Source organism: Bombina bombina, chromosome 2 (genome assembly GCF_027579735.1).
Source record: "Bombina bombina isolate aBomBom1 chromosome 2, aBomBom1.pri, whole genome shotgun sequence".
Taxonomy (NCBI): Eukaryota; Metazoa; Chordata; class Amphibia; order Anura; family Bombinatoridae; genus Bombina; species Bombina bombina.
This window is the reverse complement of record NC_069500.1, coordinates 1,159,428,449-1,159,451,218: the sequence shown is the minus strand read 5'-3', so window position 1 is coordinate 1,159,451,218 and position 22,770 is coordinate 1,159,428,449. Positions and strand designations below refer to the sequence as shown.

At 42.6% G+C, this 22,770-nt stretch overlaps 1 protein-coding gene across 3 annotated transcripts in view; it reads right to left on the bottom strand.

The window, feature by feature from the left end:
* Positions 1 to 22,770, bottom strand: part of CEP44 (centrosomal protein 44) — a 245,139-nt gene that overhangs the window by 187,187 nt on the left and 35,182 nt on the right. For all 3 annotated transcript variants that reach the window (XM_053703837.1, XM_053703839.1, XM_053703838.1), the window contains exon 3: positions 20,389 to 20,536. In XM_053703837.1, the coding sequence (XP_053559812.1) occupies positions 20,389 to 20,536 (148 nt within the window). The remainder of the gene's footprint in view (positions 1 to 20,388; positions 20,537 to 22,770) is intronic.

Genomic DNA, 22,770 nt, shown 5'->3' with positions numbered 1-22,770 from the left:
TGACGTCTGTGAGAAAGATCTTCATTTCCACAGAATCTATTATTGTTCCCAGAAAAGGAACCCTTGTGGACGGTGACAGTGAACTTTTTTCTATGTTCACTTTCCACCCGTGAGATCTGAGAAAAGCCAACACAATGTCTGTATGAGCCCTCGCTTTGGAAAGAGACGACGCTTGGATTAGGATGTCGTCTAGATAAGGTGCTACAGCGATGCCCCTCGGTCTTAGGACCGCTAGAAGGGACCCTAGCACCTTTGTGAAAATTCTGGGAGCGGTGGCTAAACCGAATGGAAGAGCCACAAACTGGTAATGTTTGTCCAGAAAGGCGAACCTCAGGAACTGATGATGAGATTTGTGGATTGGGATATGCAGATACGCATCCTTCATATCCATGGTAGTCAAAAATTGACCCTGCTGGATTGTTGGTAAGATTGTCCGAATGGTTTCCATCTTGAAGGATGGAACTCTGAGGAACTTGTTTAATATCTTTAAATCCAGAATTGGCCTGAAAGTTCCCTCTTTTTTGGGAACCACAAACAGGTTTGAGTAAAACCCTAGACCTTGTTCCCCGGAGGGGACTGGGTTTATCACTCCCATCTTTGATAGGTCTCTTGCACAATGTAAGAATGCCTGTTTCTTTATCTGGTCTGAAGATAAGCGAGACAGGTGGAACCTTCCCTTTGGAGGAAGTCCCTTGAATTCTAACAGGTATCCCTTGGAAACTATCTCTAGTGCCCAGGGATCCAGAACATCTCTTGCCCAAGCCTGAGCGAAGAGAGATAGTCTGCCCCCTACCAGATCCGGTCCCGGATCGGGGGCTACCCCTTCATGCTGTCTTGGTAGCAGCAGCAGGTTTCTTGGTTTGTTTACCCTTGTTCCAGCCTTGCATGGGCTTCCAAGCGGGTTTGGGCTGGGCCGCGTTACCTTCTTGTCTAGCGGCAGTGGAGTTATTAGCCGGTCCATTCCTGAAATTGCGAAAGGAATGAAAATTAGACTTGTTCTTAGCCTTAAAAGGCCTATCCTGTGGGAGGGCATGGCCCTTACCCCCAGTGATGTCTGAAATAATTTCCTTCAGTTCCGGCCCAAAAAGGGTCTTACCCTTGAAAGGAATATTCAGTAACTTAGTCTTGGACGACACGTCTGCCGACCAGGATTTTAGCCAAAGCGCCCTCCGCGCTACTATAGCAAAACCTGAGTTTTTCGCCGCCAATTTTGTTATTTGAAAGGCGGCATCCAATATAAAGGAATTAGCTAACTTTAATGCGTGAATTCTGTCCATGACTTCTTCATAGGAAGTCTCTTTCTGGAGCGACCATTCTAGTTCTTCGAACCAAAAGGACGCTGCTGAAGTGACAGTAATAACACACGTAGCTGGTTGAAGGATAAACCCTTGCTGAACAAAAATCTTTTTAAGCAATCCTTCCAATTTTTTATCCATAGGATCTTTGAAAGCGCAGCTGTCCTCTATAGGAATAGTTGTGCGCTTCGCTAGTGTTGAAACAGCTCCCTCAACCTTCGGGACCGTTTGCCATGCGTCCCTTCTAGGGTCTACTATGGGAAACATTTTCTTAAATATAGGAGGTGGGGCAAAGGGTACACCTGGCTTCTCCCACTCCTTTTCCACTATGTTTGCTACCCTCTTAGGTATTGGAAAAGCGTCGTCGTGCACTGGGACCTCTAAAAATTTGTCCAATTTGCACAACTTCTCTGGTACTACCATGGAATCACAGTCATCCAGAGTAGCTAATAACTCCTTAAGCAAAGCGCGGAGATGTTCTAGCTTAAACTTAAATGCCACTAGATCAGGTTCTGCCTGTTGAGAAATTTTTCCTGAGTCTGAAATTTCACCCTCAGACAGCCCTTCCCTCACAGCCAATTCCGATTGATGTGAGGGTAAAATAGATAAGGCATCGTCAGCGTCTGATTGTTCATCCTTTTTATCTGTATTTAAAACTGAACAATCACGCTTTCTCTGAAAAACTGGCAGTTTGGATAAAAGATTTGCTATAGAATTATCCACTACTGCTGATAATTGTTGCATAGAAATAAGCACTGGCGCGCTAGGTGTCGCCTGCGCGGGCAAAGCTGGTGTAGACACAGAAGGAGAGGATGTAGAGCTATCCCCACTACCTTCATTAGATAAATCATCTTGGGCAACATTATGAAAAATAACAGAGCTGTCCTGATTTTGTTTGGACGCTATGGCGCAATTATCACAAACACTCGAAGGGGGAACCACATATACACACAGAACATAGTTTATCTGATGGAACAGACATGTTAAACAGATTTAGGCAGGCAAACAATGCAATAAAAACGATTTTAAACAAAAACGTTACTGTCTCTTTAAATAATAAAATGACACATTTATTTCTGAATGTTCAAAAAACTATGAAGGCAATATCCGATTTTTCTGAAATTTGGACCCCAGTGTCTTAATGCTTAGAAAGTATTGCACAGCAAATATGGAGACTCTAGCTCTTAAAACAAGCAAACCGGAGCTAATTGTTGGATTTAACCGTTTTTATACACCACAATCCCAGCTACAGCCTTGCTGCAGCTTTTTACCTTCCTTAGGGGTCACCATTCACAGAAAAAAGCCTTTTGGAGTCACTTTCTGAACCACAGGACCCTCTCACATGAATTTGCATGCACTGCCTTGAAATTCAACTGCACAGCTGAAGTGCCAAAATGAGGCTTCCTCCCTCAGCACACTAGAGTGAAGGGGCCTTCCTGACTAGATTTAGGTGTCTAAAACAAGCCAGATCAATAAAAAACGTTCCCAAGTGTATGTGAGCTTATAAAATATTTCAAATGGTATAATATTGTAATAAAAACCAATCGATTTATCCCCTAACAGTGTCTACCAGCATAAAAAACAAAAAGGGGAAGCCTGTTATCTTTTTTGCTGAGGTGAAAGAAAAATGGCTTACCGTTTCCCCTGAGGAGAAAAATGACTGTCATCTAGCATTAGCCTGTGTTGTTAGGAGACTAGTCATACCTGAAGCAGATGAGTCTGCAAACTGTTACCCCCAACTGAAGTTCTCTTGTTTCAACAGTCCTGCGTGGTAACAGTAATGGATTTTAGTTACTTGTGCTAAAATCATAGCCCTCTTAAACAGAAATCTTCATCACTTTTCTGTTATAGAGTAAATAGTACAAGCCAGCACTATTTTAAAATAACAAACTCTTGATAGAAGAATACAAAACTACAACTAACACCACAAACTCCTCGCCATCCCTGTGGTAGATGCTACTTGTTCAGAGTGGCAAGGAGAATGACTGGGGTGCGGAGCCAGAGGGGGAGCTATATGGACAGCTCTTGCTGTGTGCTCTCCTTGCCTTTCCCTGTGGGGGAGAACATTTTCCCACAAGTAATGGATGACGCCGTGGACCGGACACACCAATGTTGGAGAAAAAATATTCTTTACCTGATACATTCATTTTTTTCTTGTGGTGAGAGTCCACAATTCCTCACCTGGATTAAGAGACACCCTACACCAAGAGCTTTCTAATCCATCCCTCCGACTTCCCTGTACCTCCCAATCTATTGTATAGCCAAGAAACAGAAAGTAGGGAAGACAAGTAGGGTAAAAGGTGCAAACTAGAACTGCCAACAACCAGGAAAAAAATAAAAATAAATCATCGAGCAGGCTTGTGGACTCTCACCACCAAGAAAGAAATTAATTTATCACGTAAGAATAAATTATGTTTTCTTTCCTAAGGTGGAGAGAGTCCACGATTCCTTACTGTTGGGAATACCAAAGATGCAGAGGAGTCTACGAAAAAAGGGTAAGAAAAAAAAATGGAAAAGGCAAACGCCTATTTACCAGGAACAACAGCCTTAAGAACCTTCCATCCAAAAGCTGCCTCAGCTGAGGAAAACAAAATTATAAAACTTGGTAAAAGTATGTAATGATGACCAAGTTGGTGCCCTGCAAATCTGATCTACTAAAATGTTTTAAAAGTCAAGGAAGTACGAAGTATGAATTAAATGAGCTATAATGCGTAAAGTGAGCTTTATGAATAAAACCTTTTAGCCAAGAAGCTAAGAAAGCAGATGCCATCCTGCAGAAATCAAAGAATTTGATTAATTCTAAAAGGAATGACACACCAATGTCCTTGAGACAACAGATCTGGAGGTTGAGGAAGACACAGCGGTGGAACACTGGACATTTGAATCAGATGGCATATTAAGTCCTGCGTGGCCATGCAGGAGTTATTAGAATTGCCAAAGTGTGTTCCTGTTTCATTCGAGCAATTGCCTTCAGAAGAAGAATTGGTGGGAAAAGATAATCTAGAAGAAATGGCCAAGGAACGGCTTATGTGTCGTCAGTTCTGCTTGCCGGTCTCTGAACCTTGCTCCATATTTGGATAGCTTGTGATTCAGACAAGACACCATCAGGTCTATCTCTGGAAGGCCCCAACTTTGAACCAACTGGTCGAAAATGTCCTGAATGAGGGACAATTTACCCTGAATGAAGGGCTTGAAGATTCTAGAAGTGCACTTCCCAATTGCAGACTCCGGAAATGTAGATTTGCCGAAATCATACACTGATGGGTTTCTGCCCAAGATACCTTCTTCATTAGCAGGGAACTGCGGGTATCTCCCTGATGATTGATATAGGCTATTGCAGTGATGTTGTCAGATTAAAACCAATAAATTAAACTTAAATGCTTAGAGGCCAAGTCTGAAGCACCCGGAAGATAATGTGAAGTTGTAATATATTGATTGGTAACCTCACCTCTTGAAGAGGCCAAACTCCATAAAATCTTCAAAAGTCCCCAGACAGTGCCCAAGCCTGAGAGACTTGTGTCCGTGGCAATTATTTCCCAGGATGGATGAAGACAAGACATTTCCTGAGACACAGGATTGTTTGATGTCTACCAACAAAGGGACTGCCTGACCAATGGATCCAACCAAATTAACTAAGGAGATGGGTTGGTGTAGTCACCATTACACTGTCTTAACATGCAGAGCTGAAGAGGACGAAGGTGAAACCTCCAAATGGAATGGCGTCTGACGTTGCAAACATCAGACCCAATACTTCCATACACTGAGCCACTGAAGCAAGAGCTGCAGACTAAAGTTTTCAACAGGCTGACTAAAGCTTGTCTGATCTGTCAAGTACAGCCTCATGGTAACAGAATCTATAATCACACCCAAGAAGGAAACTCTTGCGGGAGGAATCAGAGAACTCTTTGCAACAATTTACTTTCCAGCCATCATTGCTTAGAAACTCTAATAGTTTTTTTGTATGAGCAATCGCTAAAGGCAAAGATGGCACCTGAAACAAAATATTGTCCACGTACGGTGTTACAGCAATTACCCTGATATCTGATAAAAGACAGCAATGTCCTAAGAACCTTGGTACAAGTCCTAGGAGCTGTTGCTAATCTAAAAGTAAGGGCTACAAACTGGTAAATGTCTGCCCTGAATAGCAAACCAAAGAAACTGATGATGCTCCCTGTGATTAGGGATGTGAAGCTAAGCATTCTTCAAGTCTATGGTAGACATAAACGAAGGCATTATCTAATCTCAAAAATTAAAACGTTCCTGTATACGTTCTAATGCAGAATCATATGAAACCAATTTACATACAGAATCGCACAAAAGAGATGCTGCACTAACACCACAAGTGATACCTACAGCTGACTTGAACTCTGAGGGAGTCAGAAGCCTCAGTGTCTAAAACATGAACTAACTTGGCAGAAGCATACATATTGTGTAAATCACCTCTATCAGACGAATTAGATGAAATAAGTTTACACTTACTTGAAGACGGGATAGCCGTTAAAACCTCAGAAAAAGTGGACCTTAGATAGTCCTTAAAACCTGGTGACAAAAAAAAAAAAAAAAGTCCAGAGCCTCTCTGAGAAGTACCAACTAAAGGAGGACATACCACCTTTGGGAAAGCAGCAGTTCTCGTATGAGGGTGCAATACACAATTTAGACAAGCGCTGCAAAAGCAGAGCTGGAAGGCAGATAGTAGCAAATTTTCAAAGCACACAATTATTAGTAGACCTCCCCTCTAAAAAAGGTCTAACCTCGCAGGGACAGTTCCAGTCTGCTCCATGGTACAAAGTACAGAAGTAACACAGAGAAATTCAACACAATTAGCGTAGAAAAACATTAGTCCAGTTGAGATAAAGCGAGGGTAAATCCTAGCGTTTTTGAATGGCTAGGATTTACCAGTGCTATAAATAAAGGAGACTTTCAATCATGAAGTTTTAAAAAAAAAAAATTATGCTGAAAGCACCTTTATTTGCTTGCAAGTTTATGTGGAGCCCACGGCAAAACACTATTTTTTCAATGAGGTATTAAATATCCCTAGTAGCCGATCAGCATTAAGCAGTATGCCTAGTACGCTATTGGATTAGAGGTGATAATGTCACCTCATTTGGAAAATAGTTTTGCCATGGGCAGCCGGAGCAAATAAAAGGTACTTTCAGCATGAAGTTTTTTCATATTTCATGACTGAAAGTCCCCTATAGCACTGGTAAAATTTTGCGTTTCACAAACATTAGGATTTACCATTACTTTAACCTTCTGTATAAGTGGGACAGCACTAGCCAGACATACAGTGATAAGGCAGGTAAAATCAATTGTGTTCAATTACATTTAGGTTCCTATGTTCAAATAAAAAAAAATACCCAAAAATTCACCTAGATAAGGTGAAATGAGGCAAGGTATAATAAATCCCATGGATAAATGCTCTCCACACTACTGTTGTAAAGTATCTTACCCCCCTAACATCTTCACTGGAGGAGAGATTATTACGTCTAGATCGAATAATGGCCACGAGCAGCATGAGAGGTAAGGAAAAGCATGCAAAACAGCAAGCGTGGCGGGAAAAGTTAACGCTCTCATTACCGAAGAGCTGAGGGGCAGTGCTGCTCAAACATACCCCTTGCACTGTCAAAACATACCCCCAAGCCGCGCTGACTAAATCACACAAGCAGGAGCGCAGAAAACCATAACTGTCAGTAACTTATTGCCTGAATCGCACAACAGAGATAATTGGACAAAGCTAAAGCTTGCTTAACCCCTTAAGGACCGTGCATTTTAGACCAGAGCATTTTTTTAGCGTTTTTGCCATCACTACATTTAAACAGAAATAGAGCCTTTTTTATATTTACCCATCAAAACCATATATATTTTTTTAGTAGACAATCCAAAGTATTGATCTAGGCCCATTTTGGTATATATGTCACGCCACCATTTAACAGCCAAATGCGATCAAATTAAAAAAAATCGTTCACTTTTTCACAAACTTTGGGTTTCTAACTGAAATTATTTACAAACAGTTAGTGCAATCATGGCACACATGGTTGTAAATGCTTCTCTGGGACCCCCTTTGTTCAGAAATAGCAGACATATATGGCTTTGGCATTGATTTTTGGTAATTAGAAGGCCGCTAAATGCCGCTGCGCACCACACTTGTATTATGCCCAGCAGTGAAGGGGTTAATTAGGTAGCTTGTAGGGTTAATTTTAGCTTTAGTGTAGAGATCAGCCTCCCACATGACACATCCCACCCCCTGATCTCTCCCTGACCCCTCTCAAACAGCTCTCTTCCCTCCCCCACATCACAATTGTCACCGCCATCTTAACTACTGGCAGAAAGTCTGCCAGTACTAAAAACATAATTTATGCTTACCTGATCAATTTATTTCTCTTGTAGTGTATCCAGTCCACGGATCATCCATTAATTGTGGGATATTCTCCTTCCCAACAGGAAGTTGCAAGAGGATCACCCACAGCAGAGCTGCTATATAGCTCCTCCCCCAACTGTCATATCCAGTCATTCGACCGAAAACATAGAAAGGAGAAACCATAGGGTGCAGTGGTGACAGTAGTTTAATTAAAATTTAGACCTGCCTTAAAAGGACAGGGCGGGCCATGGACTGGATACACTACAAGAGAAATAAATTTATCAGGTAAGCATAAATTATGTTTTCTCTTGTTAAGTGTATCCAGTCCACGGATCATCCATTACTTGTGGGATACCAATACCAAAGCTAAAGTACACGGATGATGGGAGGGACAAGGCAGGATTAAGCGGAAGGAACCACTGCCTGAAGAACCTTTCTCCCAAACACAGCCTCCGAAGAAGCAAAAGTATCAAATTTGTAAAATTTTGAAAAAGTGTGAAGCAAAGACCAAGTCGCAGCCTTGCAAATCTGTTCAACAGAGGCCTCATTTTTGAAGGCCCAGGTGGAAGCCACAGCTCTAGTAGAATGAGCTGTAATCCTTTCAGGGGGCTGCTGTCCAGCAGTCTCATAGGCTAGGCTTATTACGGTCCGAAGCCAAAAGGAAAGAGAGGTTGCCGAAGCTTTTTGACCTCTCCTCTGTCCAGAGTAAACGACAAACAGGAAAGATGTTTGACGAAAATCCTTAGTAGCTTTTAAGTAAAACTTCAAGGCACGGACTACTTCCAGATTATGTAAAAGACGTTCCTTCTTTGAAGAAGGATTAGGGCACAACGATGGAACAACAATCTCTTGATTGATATTCTTGTTAGATACCACCTTAGGTAAAAACCCAGGTTTGGTACGCAGAACTACCTTATCTGCATGAAAAATCAGATAGGGAGAATCACATTGTAAGGCAGATAGCTCAGAGACTCTCCGAGCCGAGGAAATAGCCATCAAAAACAGAACTTTCCAAGATAAAAGTTTAATATCAATGGAATGAAGGGGTTCAAACGGAACTCCTTGAAGAACTTTAAGAACCAAGTTTAAGCTCCACGGGGGAGCAACAGGTTTAAACACAGGCTTAAATCTAACCAAAGCCTGGCAAAATGCCTGGACGTCTGGAACCTCTGCCAGACGCTTGTGCAAAAGAATAGACAGAGCAGAAATCTGTCTCTTTAAGGAACTAGCTGATAATCCTTTGTCCAAGCCCTCTTGGAGAAAAGACAATATTCTAGGAATCCTAACTTTACTCCATGAGTAAGTCTTGGATTCACACCAATAAAGATATTTACTCCATATCTTGTGGTAGATTTTCCTGGTAACAGGCTTTCGTGCCTGTATTAAAGTATCAATGACTGACTCGGAGAAGCCACGCTTTGATAGAATCAAGCGTTCAATCTCCATGCAGTCAGTCTCAGAGAAATTAGATTTGGATGATTGAAAGGACCTTGTATCAGAAAGTCCTGTCTTAGGGGCAGAGTCCATGGTGGAAAGGATGACATGTCCACTAGGTCTGCATACCAAGTCCTGCGTGGCCACGCAGGTGCTATCAGAATCACTGATGCTCTCTCCTGTTTGATTTTGGCAATCAGTCGAGGGAGCAGAGGAAACACATAAGCCAGGTTGAAGAACCAAGGCGCTGCTAGCGCATCTATCAGCGTCGCTTCTGGGTCCCTGGACCTGGATCCGTAACAAGGAAGCTTGGCGTTCTGGCGAGACGCCATGAGATCCAACTCTGGTTTGCCCCAACGATGAATCAACTGAGCAAACACCTCCGGATGGAGTTCCCACTCCCCCGGATGGAAAGTCTGACGACTTAGAAAATCCGCCTCCCAGTTCTCCACGCCTGGGATATGGATTGCTGACAGGTGGCAAGAGTGGTACTCTGCCCAGCGAATTATTTTTGAGACTTCTAACATCACTAGGGAACTCCTGGTTCCCCCTTGATGGTTGATGTAAGCCACAGTCGTGATGTTGTCCGACTGAAATCTGATGAACCTCAGTGTTGCTAACTGAGGCCAAGCCAGAAGAGCAATGAATATCGCTCTTAACTCCAGAATATTTATTGGAAGGAGTTTCTCCTCCTGAGTCCACGATCCCTGTGCCTTCAGGGAATTCCAGACTGCACCCCAACCTAGAAGGCTGGCATCTGTTGTTACAATTGTCCAATCTGGCCTGCGAAAGGTCATACCCTTGGACAGGTGTACCAGAGACAACCACCAGAGAAGAGAATATCTGGTCTCTTGATCCAGATTTAGCAGAGGGGACAAATCTGTGTAATCCCCATTCCACTGACTCAGCATGCATAATTGCAGCGGTCTGAGATGAAGGCGCGCAAATGGCACTATGTCCATTGCCGCTACCATTAAGCCGATTACCTCCATACACTGAGCTACCGAAGGGCGCGGAATGGAGTGAAGAACACGGCAAGCATTTAGAAGTTTTGATAACCTGGACTCCGTCAGGTAAATTTTCATTTCTACAGAATCTATAAGAGTCCCTAAGAAGGAGACTCTTGTGAGTGGGGATAGAGAACTCTTTTTCCTCGTTCACTTTCCACCCGTGCGACCTCAGAAATGCCAGAACTATCTCTGTATGAGACTTGGCAACTTGAAAGCTTGACGCCTGTATCAGGATGTCGTCTAGATACGGAGCCACCGCTATGCCTCGTGGTTTTAGAACCACCAGAAGTGAGCCCAGAACCTTTGTAAAGATTCTCGGGGCTGTAGCCAACCCGAAGGGAAGAGTTACAAATTGGTAATGCCTGTCTAGAAAGGCAAACCTTAGAAACCGATGATGATCTTTGTGAATCGGTATGTGAAGGTAGGCATCCTTTAAGTCCACTGTGGTCATGTACTGACCTTCTTGGATCATGGGTAGGATGGTCCGAATAACTCTGAGGAATTTGTTTAAGATCTTTAGATCCAAAATTGGTCTGAAGGTTCCCTCTTTTTTGGGAACCACAAACAGATTTGAATAAAAACCCTGTCCGTGTTCCGTCCGCAGAACTGGATGGATCACTCCCATAACTAGGAGGTCTTGCACACAGCATAGGAATGCCTCTTTCTTTATCTGATTTGCAGATAGCCTTGAAAGATGAAATCTCCCTTGTGGAGGGGAAGCTTTGAAGTCCAGAAGATATCCCTGAGATATGATCTCCAACGCCCAGGGATCCTGAACATCTCTTGCCCACGCCTGGGCGAAGAGAGAAAGTCTGCCCCCTACTAGATCCGTCGCCGGATAGGGGGCCGTTCCTTCATGCTGTCTTAGAGGCAGCAGCAGGCTTTCTGGCCTGCTTGCCTTTGTTCCAGGACTGGTTAGGTTTCCAGGCCTACTTAGATTGAGCAAAAGTTCCCTCCTGTTTTGAAGCGGAGGAAGTTGATGCTGCACCTGCCTTAAAATTTCGAAAGGCACGAAAATTAGACTGTTTGGCCTTTGCTTTGGCCCTGTCCTGAGGAAGGGTGTGACCCTTACCTCCAGTAATGTCAGCAATAATTTCCTTCAAACCAGGCCCGAATAAGGTCTGCCCCTTGAAAGGAATGTTGAGTAATTTAGACTTCGAAGTCACGTCAGCTGACCAGGATTTAAGCCATAGCGCTCTACGCGCTTGGATGGCGAATCCGGAATTCTTAGCCGTTAGTTTAGTCAAATGAACAATGGCATCAGAAACAAATGAGTAAGCTAGCTTAAGTGTTCTAAGCTTGTCAATAATTTCAGTCAATGGAGCTGTATGGATGGCCTCTTCCAGGGCCTCAAACCAGAATGCCGCCGCGGCCGTGACAGGCGCAATGCATGCAAGGGGCTGTAAAATAAAACCTTGTTGAATAAACATTTTCTTAAGGTAACCCTCCAATTTTTTATCCATTGGATCTGAAAAAGCACAACTGTCCTCAACCAGGATAGTAGTACGCTTTGCTAAAGTAGAAACTGCTCCCTACACCTTAGGGACAGTCTGCCATAAGTCCCGTGTAGTGGCGTCTATTGGAAACATTTTTCTAAATATAGGAGGTGGGGAAAAAGGCACCCCCGGTCTATCCCACTCCTTGCTAATAATTTCTGTAAGCCTTTTAGGCATAGGAAAAACATCAGTACACACCGGTACCGCATAGTATTTATCCAGCCTACACAATTTCTCTGGTACTGCAACTGTGTTACAGTCATTCAGAGCAGCTAATACCTCCCCAAGAAACACACGGAGGTTCTCAAGCTTAAATTTAAAATTAGAAATCGCTGAATCAGGTTTCCCCGAATCAGAGATGTCACCCACAGACTGAAGCTCTCCGTCCTCATGATCTGCATATTGTGACGCAGTATCTGACATGGCCCTTACAGCATCTGCGCGCTCTGTATTTCTCCTAACCCCAGAGCAATTGCGCTTGCCTCTTAATTCAGGCAACCTGGATAATACCTCTGACAGGGTATTATTCATGATTGCAGCCATGTCCTGCAAGGTAATCGCTATGGGCGTCCCTGATGTAATTGGCGCCATATTAGCGTGCATCCCATGAGCGGGAGGCGAAGGGTCTGACACGTGGGGAGAGTTAGTCGGCATAACTACTCCCTTGTCAGAATCTTCTGGTGATATTTCTTTTATAGTTAAAGACTGATCTTTACTGTTTAAGGTGAAATCAATACATTTAGTACACATTCTCCTATGGGGCTCCACCATGGCTTTCAAACATAATGAACAAGTAGTTTCCTCTGTATCAGACATGTTTAAACAGACTAGCAATGAGACTAGCAAGCTTGGAAAACACTTTAAACAAGTTTACAAGCAATATAAAAAACGTTACTGCACCTTTAAGAAACACAAATTTTGTCAAAATTTGAAATAACAGTGAAAAAAGGCAGTTACACTAACAACATTTTTACAGTGTATGTAAAAAGTTAGCAGAGCATTGCACCCACTTGCAAATGGATGATTAACCCCTTAATACCCAAAACTGAATAATAAAAGACAAAAACTTTTTTTTTTTTTTTTCTCAAACAGTCACAACTGCAACAGCTCTACTGTGGCTTTTTACCTCCTTCAAAAACGACTTTGAAGCCTTTTGAGCCCTCCAGAGATGTCCTGGATCATGCAGAGGGAAGCTGAATGTCTCTGTCAGTATTTTTATCTGCACAGAAAAGCACTAAAAAACAGAATTTATGTTTACCTGATAAATTGCTTTCTCCAACGGTGTGTCCGGTCCACGGCGTCATCCTTACTTGTGGGATATTCTCTTCCCCAACAGGAAATGGCAAAGAGCCCAGCAAAGCTGGTCACATGATCCCTCCTAGGCTCCGCCTTCCCCAGTCATTCGACCGACGTAAAGTAGGAATATTTGCATAGGAGAAATCATATGATACCGTGGTGACTGTAGTTAGAGAAAATAAATCATCAGACCTGATTAAAAAACCAGGGCGGGCCGTGGACCGGACACACCGTTGGAGAAAGCAATTTATCAGGTAAACATAAATTCTGTTTTCTCCAACATAGGTGTGTCCGGTCCACGGCGTCATCCTTACTTGTGGGAACCAATACCAAAGCTTTAGGACACGGATGATGGGAGGGAGCAAATCAGGTCACCTAGATGGAAGGCACCACGGCACGCAAAACCTTTCTCCCAAAAATAGCCTCAGAAGAAGCAAAAGTATCAAATTTGTAAAATTTAGTAAAAGTGTGCAGTGAAGACCAAGTCGCTGCCTTACATATCTGATCAACAGAAGCCTCGTTCTTAAAGGCCCATGTGGAAGCCACGGCCCTAGTGGAATGAGCTGTGATTCTTTCAGGAGGCTGCCGTCCGGCAGTCTCATAAGCCAATCTGATGATGCTTTTAAGCCAAAAAGAGAGAGAGGTAGAAGTCGCTTTTTGACCTCTCCTTTTACCAGAATAAACAACAAACAAGGAAGATGTTTGTCTGAAATCCTTTGTAGCCTCTAAATAGAATTTTAGAGCACGAACTACATCCAAATTGTGCAACAAACGTTCCTTCTTTGAAACTGGATTCGGACACAAAGAAGGCACGACTATCTCCTGGTTAATATTTTTGTTAGAAACAACTTTCGGAAGAAAACCAGGCTTAGTACGCAAAACCACCTTATCTGCATGGAACACCAGATAAGGAGGAGAACACTGCAGAGCAGATAACTCTGAAACTCTTCTAGCAGAAGAAATTGCAACCAAAAACAAAACTTTCCAAGATAATAACTTGATATCAACGGAATGTAGGGGTTCAAACGGAACCCCCTGAAGAACTGAAAGAACTAAATTAAGACTCCAAGGAGGAGTCAAAGGTTTGTAAACAGGCTTGATTCTAACCAGAGCCTGAACAAAAGCTTGAACATCTGGCACAGCCGCCAGCTTTTTGTGAAGTAAAACAGATAAAGCAGAAATCTGTCCCTTCAAAGAACTTGCAGATAATCCTTTCTCCAAACCTTCTTGAAGAAAGGATAGAATCTTAGGAATTTTTATCTTGTTCCATGGGAATCCTTTAGATTCACACCAACAGATATATTTTTTCCATATTTTATGGTAGATTTTTCTAGTTACAGGCTTTCTGGCCTGAACAAGAGTATCAATGACAGAATCTGAGAACCCTCGCTTTGATAAAATCAAGCGTTCAATCTCCAAGCAGTCAGTTGGAGTGAGGCCAGATTCGGATGTTCGAACGGACCTTGAACAAGAAGGTCCTGTCTCAAAGGTAGCTTCCATGGTGGAGCCGATGACATTCACCAGATCTGCATACCAAGTCCTGCGTGGCCACGCAGGAGCTATCAAGATCACCGATACCCTCTCCTGTTTGATCCTGGCTACAAGCCTGGGAATGAGAGGAAACGGTGGGAACACATAAGCTAGGTTGAAGCTCCAAGGTGCTACTAGTGCATCCACTAGAGTCGCCTTGGGATCCCTGGATCTGGACCCGTAGCAAGGAACCTTGAAGTTCTGACGAGACGCCATCAGATCCATATCTGGAATGCCCCACAATTGAATTATTTGGGCAAAGATTTCCGGATGGAGTTCCCACTCCCCCGGATGAAATGTCTGACGACTCAGAAAATCCGCTTCCCAATTTTCCACTCCTGGGATGTGGATTGCAGACAAGTGGCAGGAGTGAGTCTCCGCCCATTGAATTATTTTGGTCACTTCTTCCATCGCCAGGGAACTCCTTGTTCCCCCCTGATGGTTGATATACGCAACAGTCGTCATGTTGTCTGATTGAAACCGTATGAATTTGGCCTTTGCTAGCTGAGGCCAAGCCTTGAGAGCATTGAATATCGCTCTCAGTTCCAGAATATTTATCGGGAGAAGAGATTCTTCCCGAGACCAAAGACCCTGAGCTTTCAGGGGTTCCCAGACCGCGCCCCAGCCCACCAGACTGGCGTCGGTCGTGACAATGACCCACTCTGGTCTGCGGAAGCTCATCCCTTGTGACAGGTTGTCCAGGGTCAGCCACCAACGGAGTGAATCTCTGGTCCTCTGATCTACTTGTATCGTCGGAGACAAGTCTGTATAATCCCCATTCCACTGACTGAGCATGCACAGTTGTAATGGTCTTAGATGAATTCGCGCAAAAGGAACTATGTCCATTGCCGCGACCATCAAACCTATTACTTCCATGCACTGCGCTATGGAAGGAAGAAGAACAGAATGAAGTACTTGACAAGAGCTTAGAAGTTTTGATTTTCTGGCCTCTGTCAGAAAAATCCTCATTTCTAAGGAGTCTATTATTGTTCCCAAGAAGGGAACTCTTGTTGACGGAGATAGAGAACTTTTTTCTACGTTCACTTTCCACCCGTGAGATCTGAGAAAGGCCAGGACAATGTCCTTATGAGCCTTTGCTTGTGGTAGAGACGACGCTTGAATCAGTATGTCGTCCAAGTAAGGTACTACTGCAATGCCCCTTGGTCTTAGCACCGCTAGAAGGGACCCTAGTACCTTTGTGAAAATTCTTGGAGCAGTGGCTAATCCGAATGGAAGTGCCACAAACTGGTAATGCTTGTCCAGAAAGGCGAACCTTAGGAACCGATGATGTTCCTTGTGGATAGGAATATGTAGATACGCATCCTTTAAATCCACCGTGGTCATGAATTGACCTTCCTGGATGGTAGGAAGAATTGTCCGAATGGTTTCCATTTTGAACGATGGAACCTTGAGAAATTTGTTTAGGATCTTGAGATCTAAGATTGGTCTGAATGTTCCCTCTTTTTTGGGAACTATGAACAGATTGGAGTAGAATCCCATCCCTTGTTCTCCTAATGGAACCGGATGAATCACTCCCATTTTTAACAGGTCTTCTACACAATGTAAGAATGCCTGTCTTTTTATGTGGTCTGAAGACAATTGAGACCTGTGGAACCTCCCCCTTGGGGGTAGCTCCTTGAATTCCAGAAGATAACCTTGGGAGACTATTTCTAGCGCCCAAGGATCCAGAACATCTCTTGCCCAAGCCTGAGCGAAGAGAGAAAGTCTGCCCCCCACCAGATCCGGTCCCGGATCGGGGGCCAACATCTCATGCTGTCTTGGTAGCAGTGGCAGGTTTCTTGGCCTGCTTACCTTTGTTCCAGCCTTGCATTGGCCTCCAGGCTGGCTTGGTTTGAGAAGTATTACCCTCTTGCTTAGAGGATGTAGAACTTGAGGCTGGTCCGTTTCTGCGAAAGGGACGAAAATTTGGTTTATTTTTAGCCTTAAAAGACCTATCCTGAGGAAGGGCGTGGCCCTTACCCCCAGTGATATCTGAAATAATCTCTTTCAAGTCAGGGCCAAACAGCGTTTTCCCCTTGAAAGGTATGTTAAGCAATTTGTTCTTGGAAGACCCATCCGCTGACCAAGATTTTAGCCAAAGCGCTCTGCGCGCCACAATAGCAAACCCTGAATTTTTCGCCGCTAATCTAGCTAATTGCAAAGTGGCGTCTAAAGTAAAAGAGTTAGCCAATTTAAGAGCGTGAACTCTGTCCATAATCTCCTCATAAGAAGAATCTTTATCGAGCGACTTTTCTAGTTCATCGAACCAGAAACACGCTGCTGTAGTGACAGGAACAATGCATGAAATTGGTTGTAGAAGGTAACCTTGCTGAACAAACATCTTTTTAAGCAAACCCTCTAATTTTTTATCCATAGGATCTTTGAAAGCACAACTATCTTCTATAGGGATAGTAGTGCGTTTGTTTAGAGTAGAAACCGCCCCCTCGACCTTGGGGACTGTCTGCCATAAGTCCTTTCTGGGGTCGACCATAGGAAACAATTTCTTAAATATAGGGGGAGGGACAAAAGGTATGCCGGGCCTTTCCCATTCTTTGTTTACAATGTCCGCCACCCGCTTGGGTATAGGAAAAGCTTCGGGGGGCCCCGGGACCTCTAGGAACTTGTCCATCTTACATAATTTCTCTGGAATGACCAAATTGTCACAATCATCCAGAGTAGACAACACCTCCTTAAGCAGAGCGCGGAGATGTTCCAATTTAAATTTGAATGTAATCACATCAGGTTCAGCTTGTAGAGAAATTTTCCCTGAATCTGAAATTTCTCCCTCAGACAAAACCTCCCTGGCCCCCTCAGACTGGTGTAGGGGCATGTCAGAACCATTATCATCAGCGTCCTCATGCTCTTCAGTATTTTCTAAAACAGAGCAGTCGCGCTTTCGCTGATAAGTGGGCATTTTGGCTAAAATGTTTTTGATAGAATTATCCATTACAGCCGTTAATTGTTGCATAGTAAGGAGTATTGGCGCACTAGATGTACTAGGGGCCTCCTGTGTGGGCAAGACTGGCGTAGACGAAGGAGGGGATGATGCAGTACCATGCTTACTCCCCTCACTTGAGGAATCATCTTGGGCATCATTTTCTCTAAATTGTTTGTCACATACATCACATCTATTTAAATGAGAAGGAACCTTGGCTTGTTAAACAGGCATAAACTTGATAACAAAGAACAAAAAACGTTTTAAAATAAAACCGTTACTGTCACTTTAAATTTTAAACTGAACACACTTTATTACTGAATATGTGAAAAAGTATGAAGGAATCGTTCAAAATTCACCAAAATTTCACCACAGTGTCTTAAAGCCTTAAAAGTATTGCACACCAAATTTGAAAGCTTTAACTCTTAAAATAACGGAACCGGAGCCGTTTTTATATTTAACCCCTATACAGTCCCTGGTATCTGCTTTGCTGAGACCCAACCAAGCCCAGAGGGGAATACGATACCAAATGACGCCTTCAGTAAGCTTTTTCTATGTATCTGAGCTCCTCACACATGCATCTGCATGCCTTGCTTCCCAAAAACAACTGCGCATTAGTGGCGCGAAAATGAGGCTCTGCCTATGATTAGAGAAGGCCCCCAGTGAAAAAGGTGTCCAATACAGTGCCTGCCGTTTCTTTAACATAATTCCCAAGAATAAAATAACTCCTCAAAGCTATAAACTATTAAAAATGCTTATAAATCAATCGTTTTAGCCCAGAAAAATGTCTACCAGTCTTTAAAGCCCTTGTGAAGCCCTTTATTCTTATTTAATAAAAATGGCTTACCGGATCCCATAGGGAAAATGACAGCTTCCAGCATTACCAAGTCTTGTTAGAAATGTGTCATACCTCAAGCAGCAAAAGTCTGCTCACTGTTTCCCCCAACTGAAGTTAATTCCTCTCAACAGTCCTGTGTGGAAACAGCCATCGATTTTAGTAACGGTTGCTAAAATCATTTTCCTCTTACAAACAGAAATCTTCATCTCTTTTCTGTTTCAGAGTAAATAGTACATACCAGCACTATTTTAAAATAACAAACTCTTGATTGAAGAATAAAAACTACATTTAAACACCAAAAAACTCTAAGCCATCTCCGTGGAGATGTTGCCTGTGCAACGGCAAAGAGAATGACTGGGGAAGGCGGAGCCTAGGAGGGATCATGTGACCAGCTTTGCTGGGCTCTTTGCCATTTCCTGTTGGGGAAGAGAATATCCCACAAGTAAGGATGACGCCGTGGACCGGACACACCTATGTTGGAGAAAAGGCCCCTCCCACTCATATTACAACAGTGGAAAGCCTAAGGAAACTGTTACTAGGCAAAATTCAAGCCAGCCATGTGGAAAAAAAAAACTAGGCCCCAATAAGTTTTATCACCAAATACATATAAAAACGATTAAACATGCCAGCAAACGTTTTATATTACATTTTTAGAAGAGTATGTATCTCTATTAATAAGCCTGATACCAGTCGCTATAACTGCATTTAAGGCTTTACTTACATTAGTTCGGTATCAGCAGCATTTTCTAGCAAATTCCATCCCTAGAAAAATATTAACTGCACATACCTTATTGCAGGAAAACCTGCACGCCATTCCCTCCCTGAAGTTACCTCACTGCTCAGAATATGTGATAAAAGCCATGGATCTTAGTTACTTCTGCTAAGATGATAGAAAACGCAGGCAGATTCTTCTTCTAAATACTGCCTGAGATAAACAGTAGACTCCGGCACCATTTAAAAATAACAAACTTTTGATTGAAGAATAAACTAAGTATAAAACACCACACTCCTCTTACGACCTCCATCTTGGTTGAGGCTTGCAAGAGAATGACTGGATATGACAGTTAGGGGAGGAGCTATATAGCAGCTCTGCTGTGGGTGATCCTCTTGCAACTTCCTGTTGGGAAGGAGAATATCCCACAAGTAATGGATGATCCGTGGACTGGATACACTTAACAAGAGAAATAATATTTTTTTAAAAATATTCTGCAGTGTTGGATCCACAACCTCCCTGATCCCCTCAAACAGCTCTCTAACCCTCCCCCTCTACCTATTTGCCCCATTCTTAGGTACTGGCATCTGTTTGCCAGTACCCAGTTTGCTGCAAATTAGTCAAATTTTTTACAAAAAAATTAAAATAACCTTTTTTTCCTCTGCATCGGTAACTCTTCAAATCTATTTCTGCGGTGCCCCACTCGTGGTAGTTTAAAAAATGATATTCTCGAATCTGTTAGAGCATGTCATTTTAAGACTATCAACCCTAGACTTCTGTGTGTAAAACCCGCGCAAAGGGGTTCAACACAGTTAAAATACCGCTCAGGAACAGCAGTGCTGATCCAATCAGCAGCGCTAGTTCAACATCTGAGTCATGAGACTAGCGCTGCTGACTGGATCAGAGGCAGTTTCCAATCGGGACCAGCAGTGCTCTGCAAGTGCCAAGCTGTATTTCTAATGTGTGTGTATCCCCTTTGTGGGGATTTAACACACAGTAGTCTAGGGATGATAGTACTAAAATGACATGCTTTAACAGATTAGAGCATGTCATTTATTTATTTTTTTTAATGATTATTATTTTTTTTTTTAACTAAAATTATCCTTTAAAGGAACATTAAACTTTGTTATTTTCTTTGGTAAATCTAAAATAGAATATTTTTAAAAATATATAACATGCTTTTGTCTTGTGAAAAATGATTATTCCTGTCCTTCATAAAATAATGGGTTTATCTACTAATAGAGCTCGATGTTTCCTTACCAGCTCATTTTCAATGTATCTTCAAACCTTTAATGCCTGATTGTTGCTCTTTCATATGCTTTTAAGTTCTTCTTATTATTATTTTTTATATAATGTCCCTTAATACCTTCAGTATGTCTGGAGGATGCCCTTTGTTTTAGGTCCCCAATAAACAGTACAACCCAGAAACTTCAATATAAGTAACTGCTCATTTTTTTCAACTGGCTCACAAACAATGCATCTACCTTATAAACTGCATCAATGAACCTCAGGTCGCTCTTTCCTGTAAGCTCTATATCCATGGAAACTAGAATTTCAGTAACGTTTGTGGAGTAGCAATTAAATGCATAACTGATGATGGGCAGTAACGAAGCTGGGTCTCCTTTTACCAACCTGAATTGGGAGCAAAAATATATTATTAAAAGAATGGTAAACAACCATCAAAACGCTCATGGGTAAGACAACATGACTGGACCTAACTATTCCCCTCTTTCAGCATCTTAATATCTGTAAGTACTGGACATAATAATATGTTCAAAGTGACCGGGACCAAAGCATACCAGACCACTGTAAATATGTATAGAAAACCTGGTATCTAAAAGACTAAAGGAACATGTAAAATAGAAACAAATTAAAACATACTTTCATTATTTATTTTGACCCATTTTCCTGTATTTAATTTTGGGGAAAAAAAAAGAAAAATGTATGCTTACCTGATAAATGTATTTCTTTCCGGGCATGGAGAGTCCACAACATCATTCCAATTACTAGTGGGATATTCACTCCTGGTCAGCAGGAGAAGGCAAAAAGCACACCGCAAAGCTGTTAAGTGTCACTTTCCTTCTCCATAACCCCCAGTCATTCAACCAAAGGGAAATGGAAAAAGAAGATAACACAAAGGTATAGAGGTGCCTGAGGTTTAAGAAAAAAAAAAATCTATTTAAGGGTGGGGTCGTGGACTCTCCATGCCCGGAAAGAGTAAATTTATCAGATAAGCATAACTTTTCTTTTCTTTCCTAAGGCATGGAGAGTCCACAACATCATTCCAATTACTAGTGGGAATAAATACCCAAGCTAGAGGACACGGGATGAACAAGGAGGGAAAAAAGGCAGGATCACCTAAACAGAAGGCACCACCACTTGAAGAATCTTTCTCCCAAAAGAAGCCTCAGCTGAGGCAAAAGTATGACATTTGTAGAATTTGAAAAAAGTATGCAGAGAGGACCATGTTGCCACCTTGCAAATCTGTTCCACAGAAGCTTCATTTTTGAAATCCCAAGAAGAGGCGACAGCCCTAGTAGAATGAGCCGTAATTCTCTCAGGAGGCTGCTGTCCAGCAGTCTCATAAGCAAAACAAATCATACTTCTCAACCAGAGGCAAAGAGAAGTAGAAGTGGTCTTCTGACCCCTTTCCAGAGAAACAAACAAACAAACAGGGCAGAAGACTGACAAAAATATTTAGTAGCCTGTAGGTAAAATGTTAGAGCACGCACAACATCCAAGTTATGCAAAAGACATTCCTTATGAGAAGTATTAGGACAAAAAGAAGGAAAAACAATTTCCTGATTAATGTTTCGATCCGACACCACTTTAGGGAAAAAAAAACAATTTAGTACTAAGGACCGCCTTATCCACATGAAAAATAAGGTAAGGGGAATTACACTGTAGAGTCGAGAGTTCAGAAACTCTGCAAGCAGAGAAAGTAGCAACAAGGAACAAAATCTTCAAAGATAACAACTTTATATCTACAGAATGGATTGGCTCAAGAACAAGGTTTAAGCTCCAAGGAGGAGCAACGGGTTTAAACACAGGCCTGAGTCTGACCAGGGCCTGAAAAAAAGATTGAACATCTGGAACAGACATCTGACCCATCAGAGAACTGACTGACAAACCCTTCTCCAGACCCCTCTGGAGAAAAGAAAAAATTCTAAGGATCCTGACCCTGCTCCAAGAGAAACCCTTCGATTCACACCAATATAGGTATTTGCGCCATACCTTATGGTAAAATTTACGAGTAACTGGTTTGCGAGCTGCATGGTAGCAATGACCGACTCAGAAAACCCACGCTTGGCCATAACTAAGCGTTCAATCTCCAAGCAGTCAGCTTCAGAGAAACTAGATTTGGATGGAGGAAATAAGAATCTTGGGAGGATAAATCTGCCCCTGGGAGGACAAGTCTTGAAACCTATTTTGTAACCCTGAGATACTATGTCCACAGCCCAAGGATCTGTGACATCGCATACCCATTGACAATAAAGGAAAGTCTGCCCCCACTTGATCCAATACCGAACCGGGGGCGGATCCTTTATGCTGATTTAGCCTCTGATGAAGGCTTCTTTGACTGCTTCCCCTTATTCCAAGGGCTGGATCTCCAAGAGGACTTGGACTGCTCCAGCTTGGAGGAGGAAGAGGTGGATTTTTGTCCTTTGAAGTTACGAAAGGAACAAAAATTAGAATTGTTCTTGTCCTGAAGTAGAAAAGACCCCTTTCCACCTGTAATCTCAGAAATGATCTCCATCAGACCAGGACCAAAAATGGATAGGAGCTTGGACTTGGAAGTAACATCAGCTGATCAAGACTTTAGCCATAGAGCCCTGCGAGCAAGAACAGCGAAGCTAGACATTTTG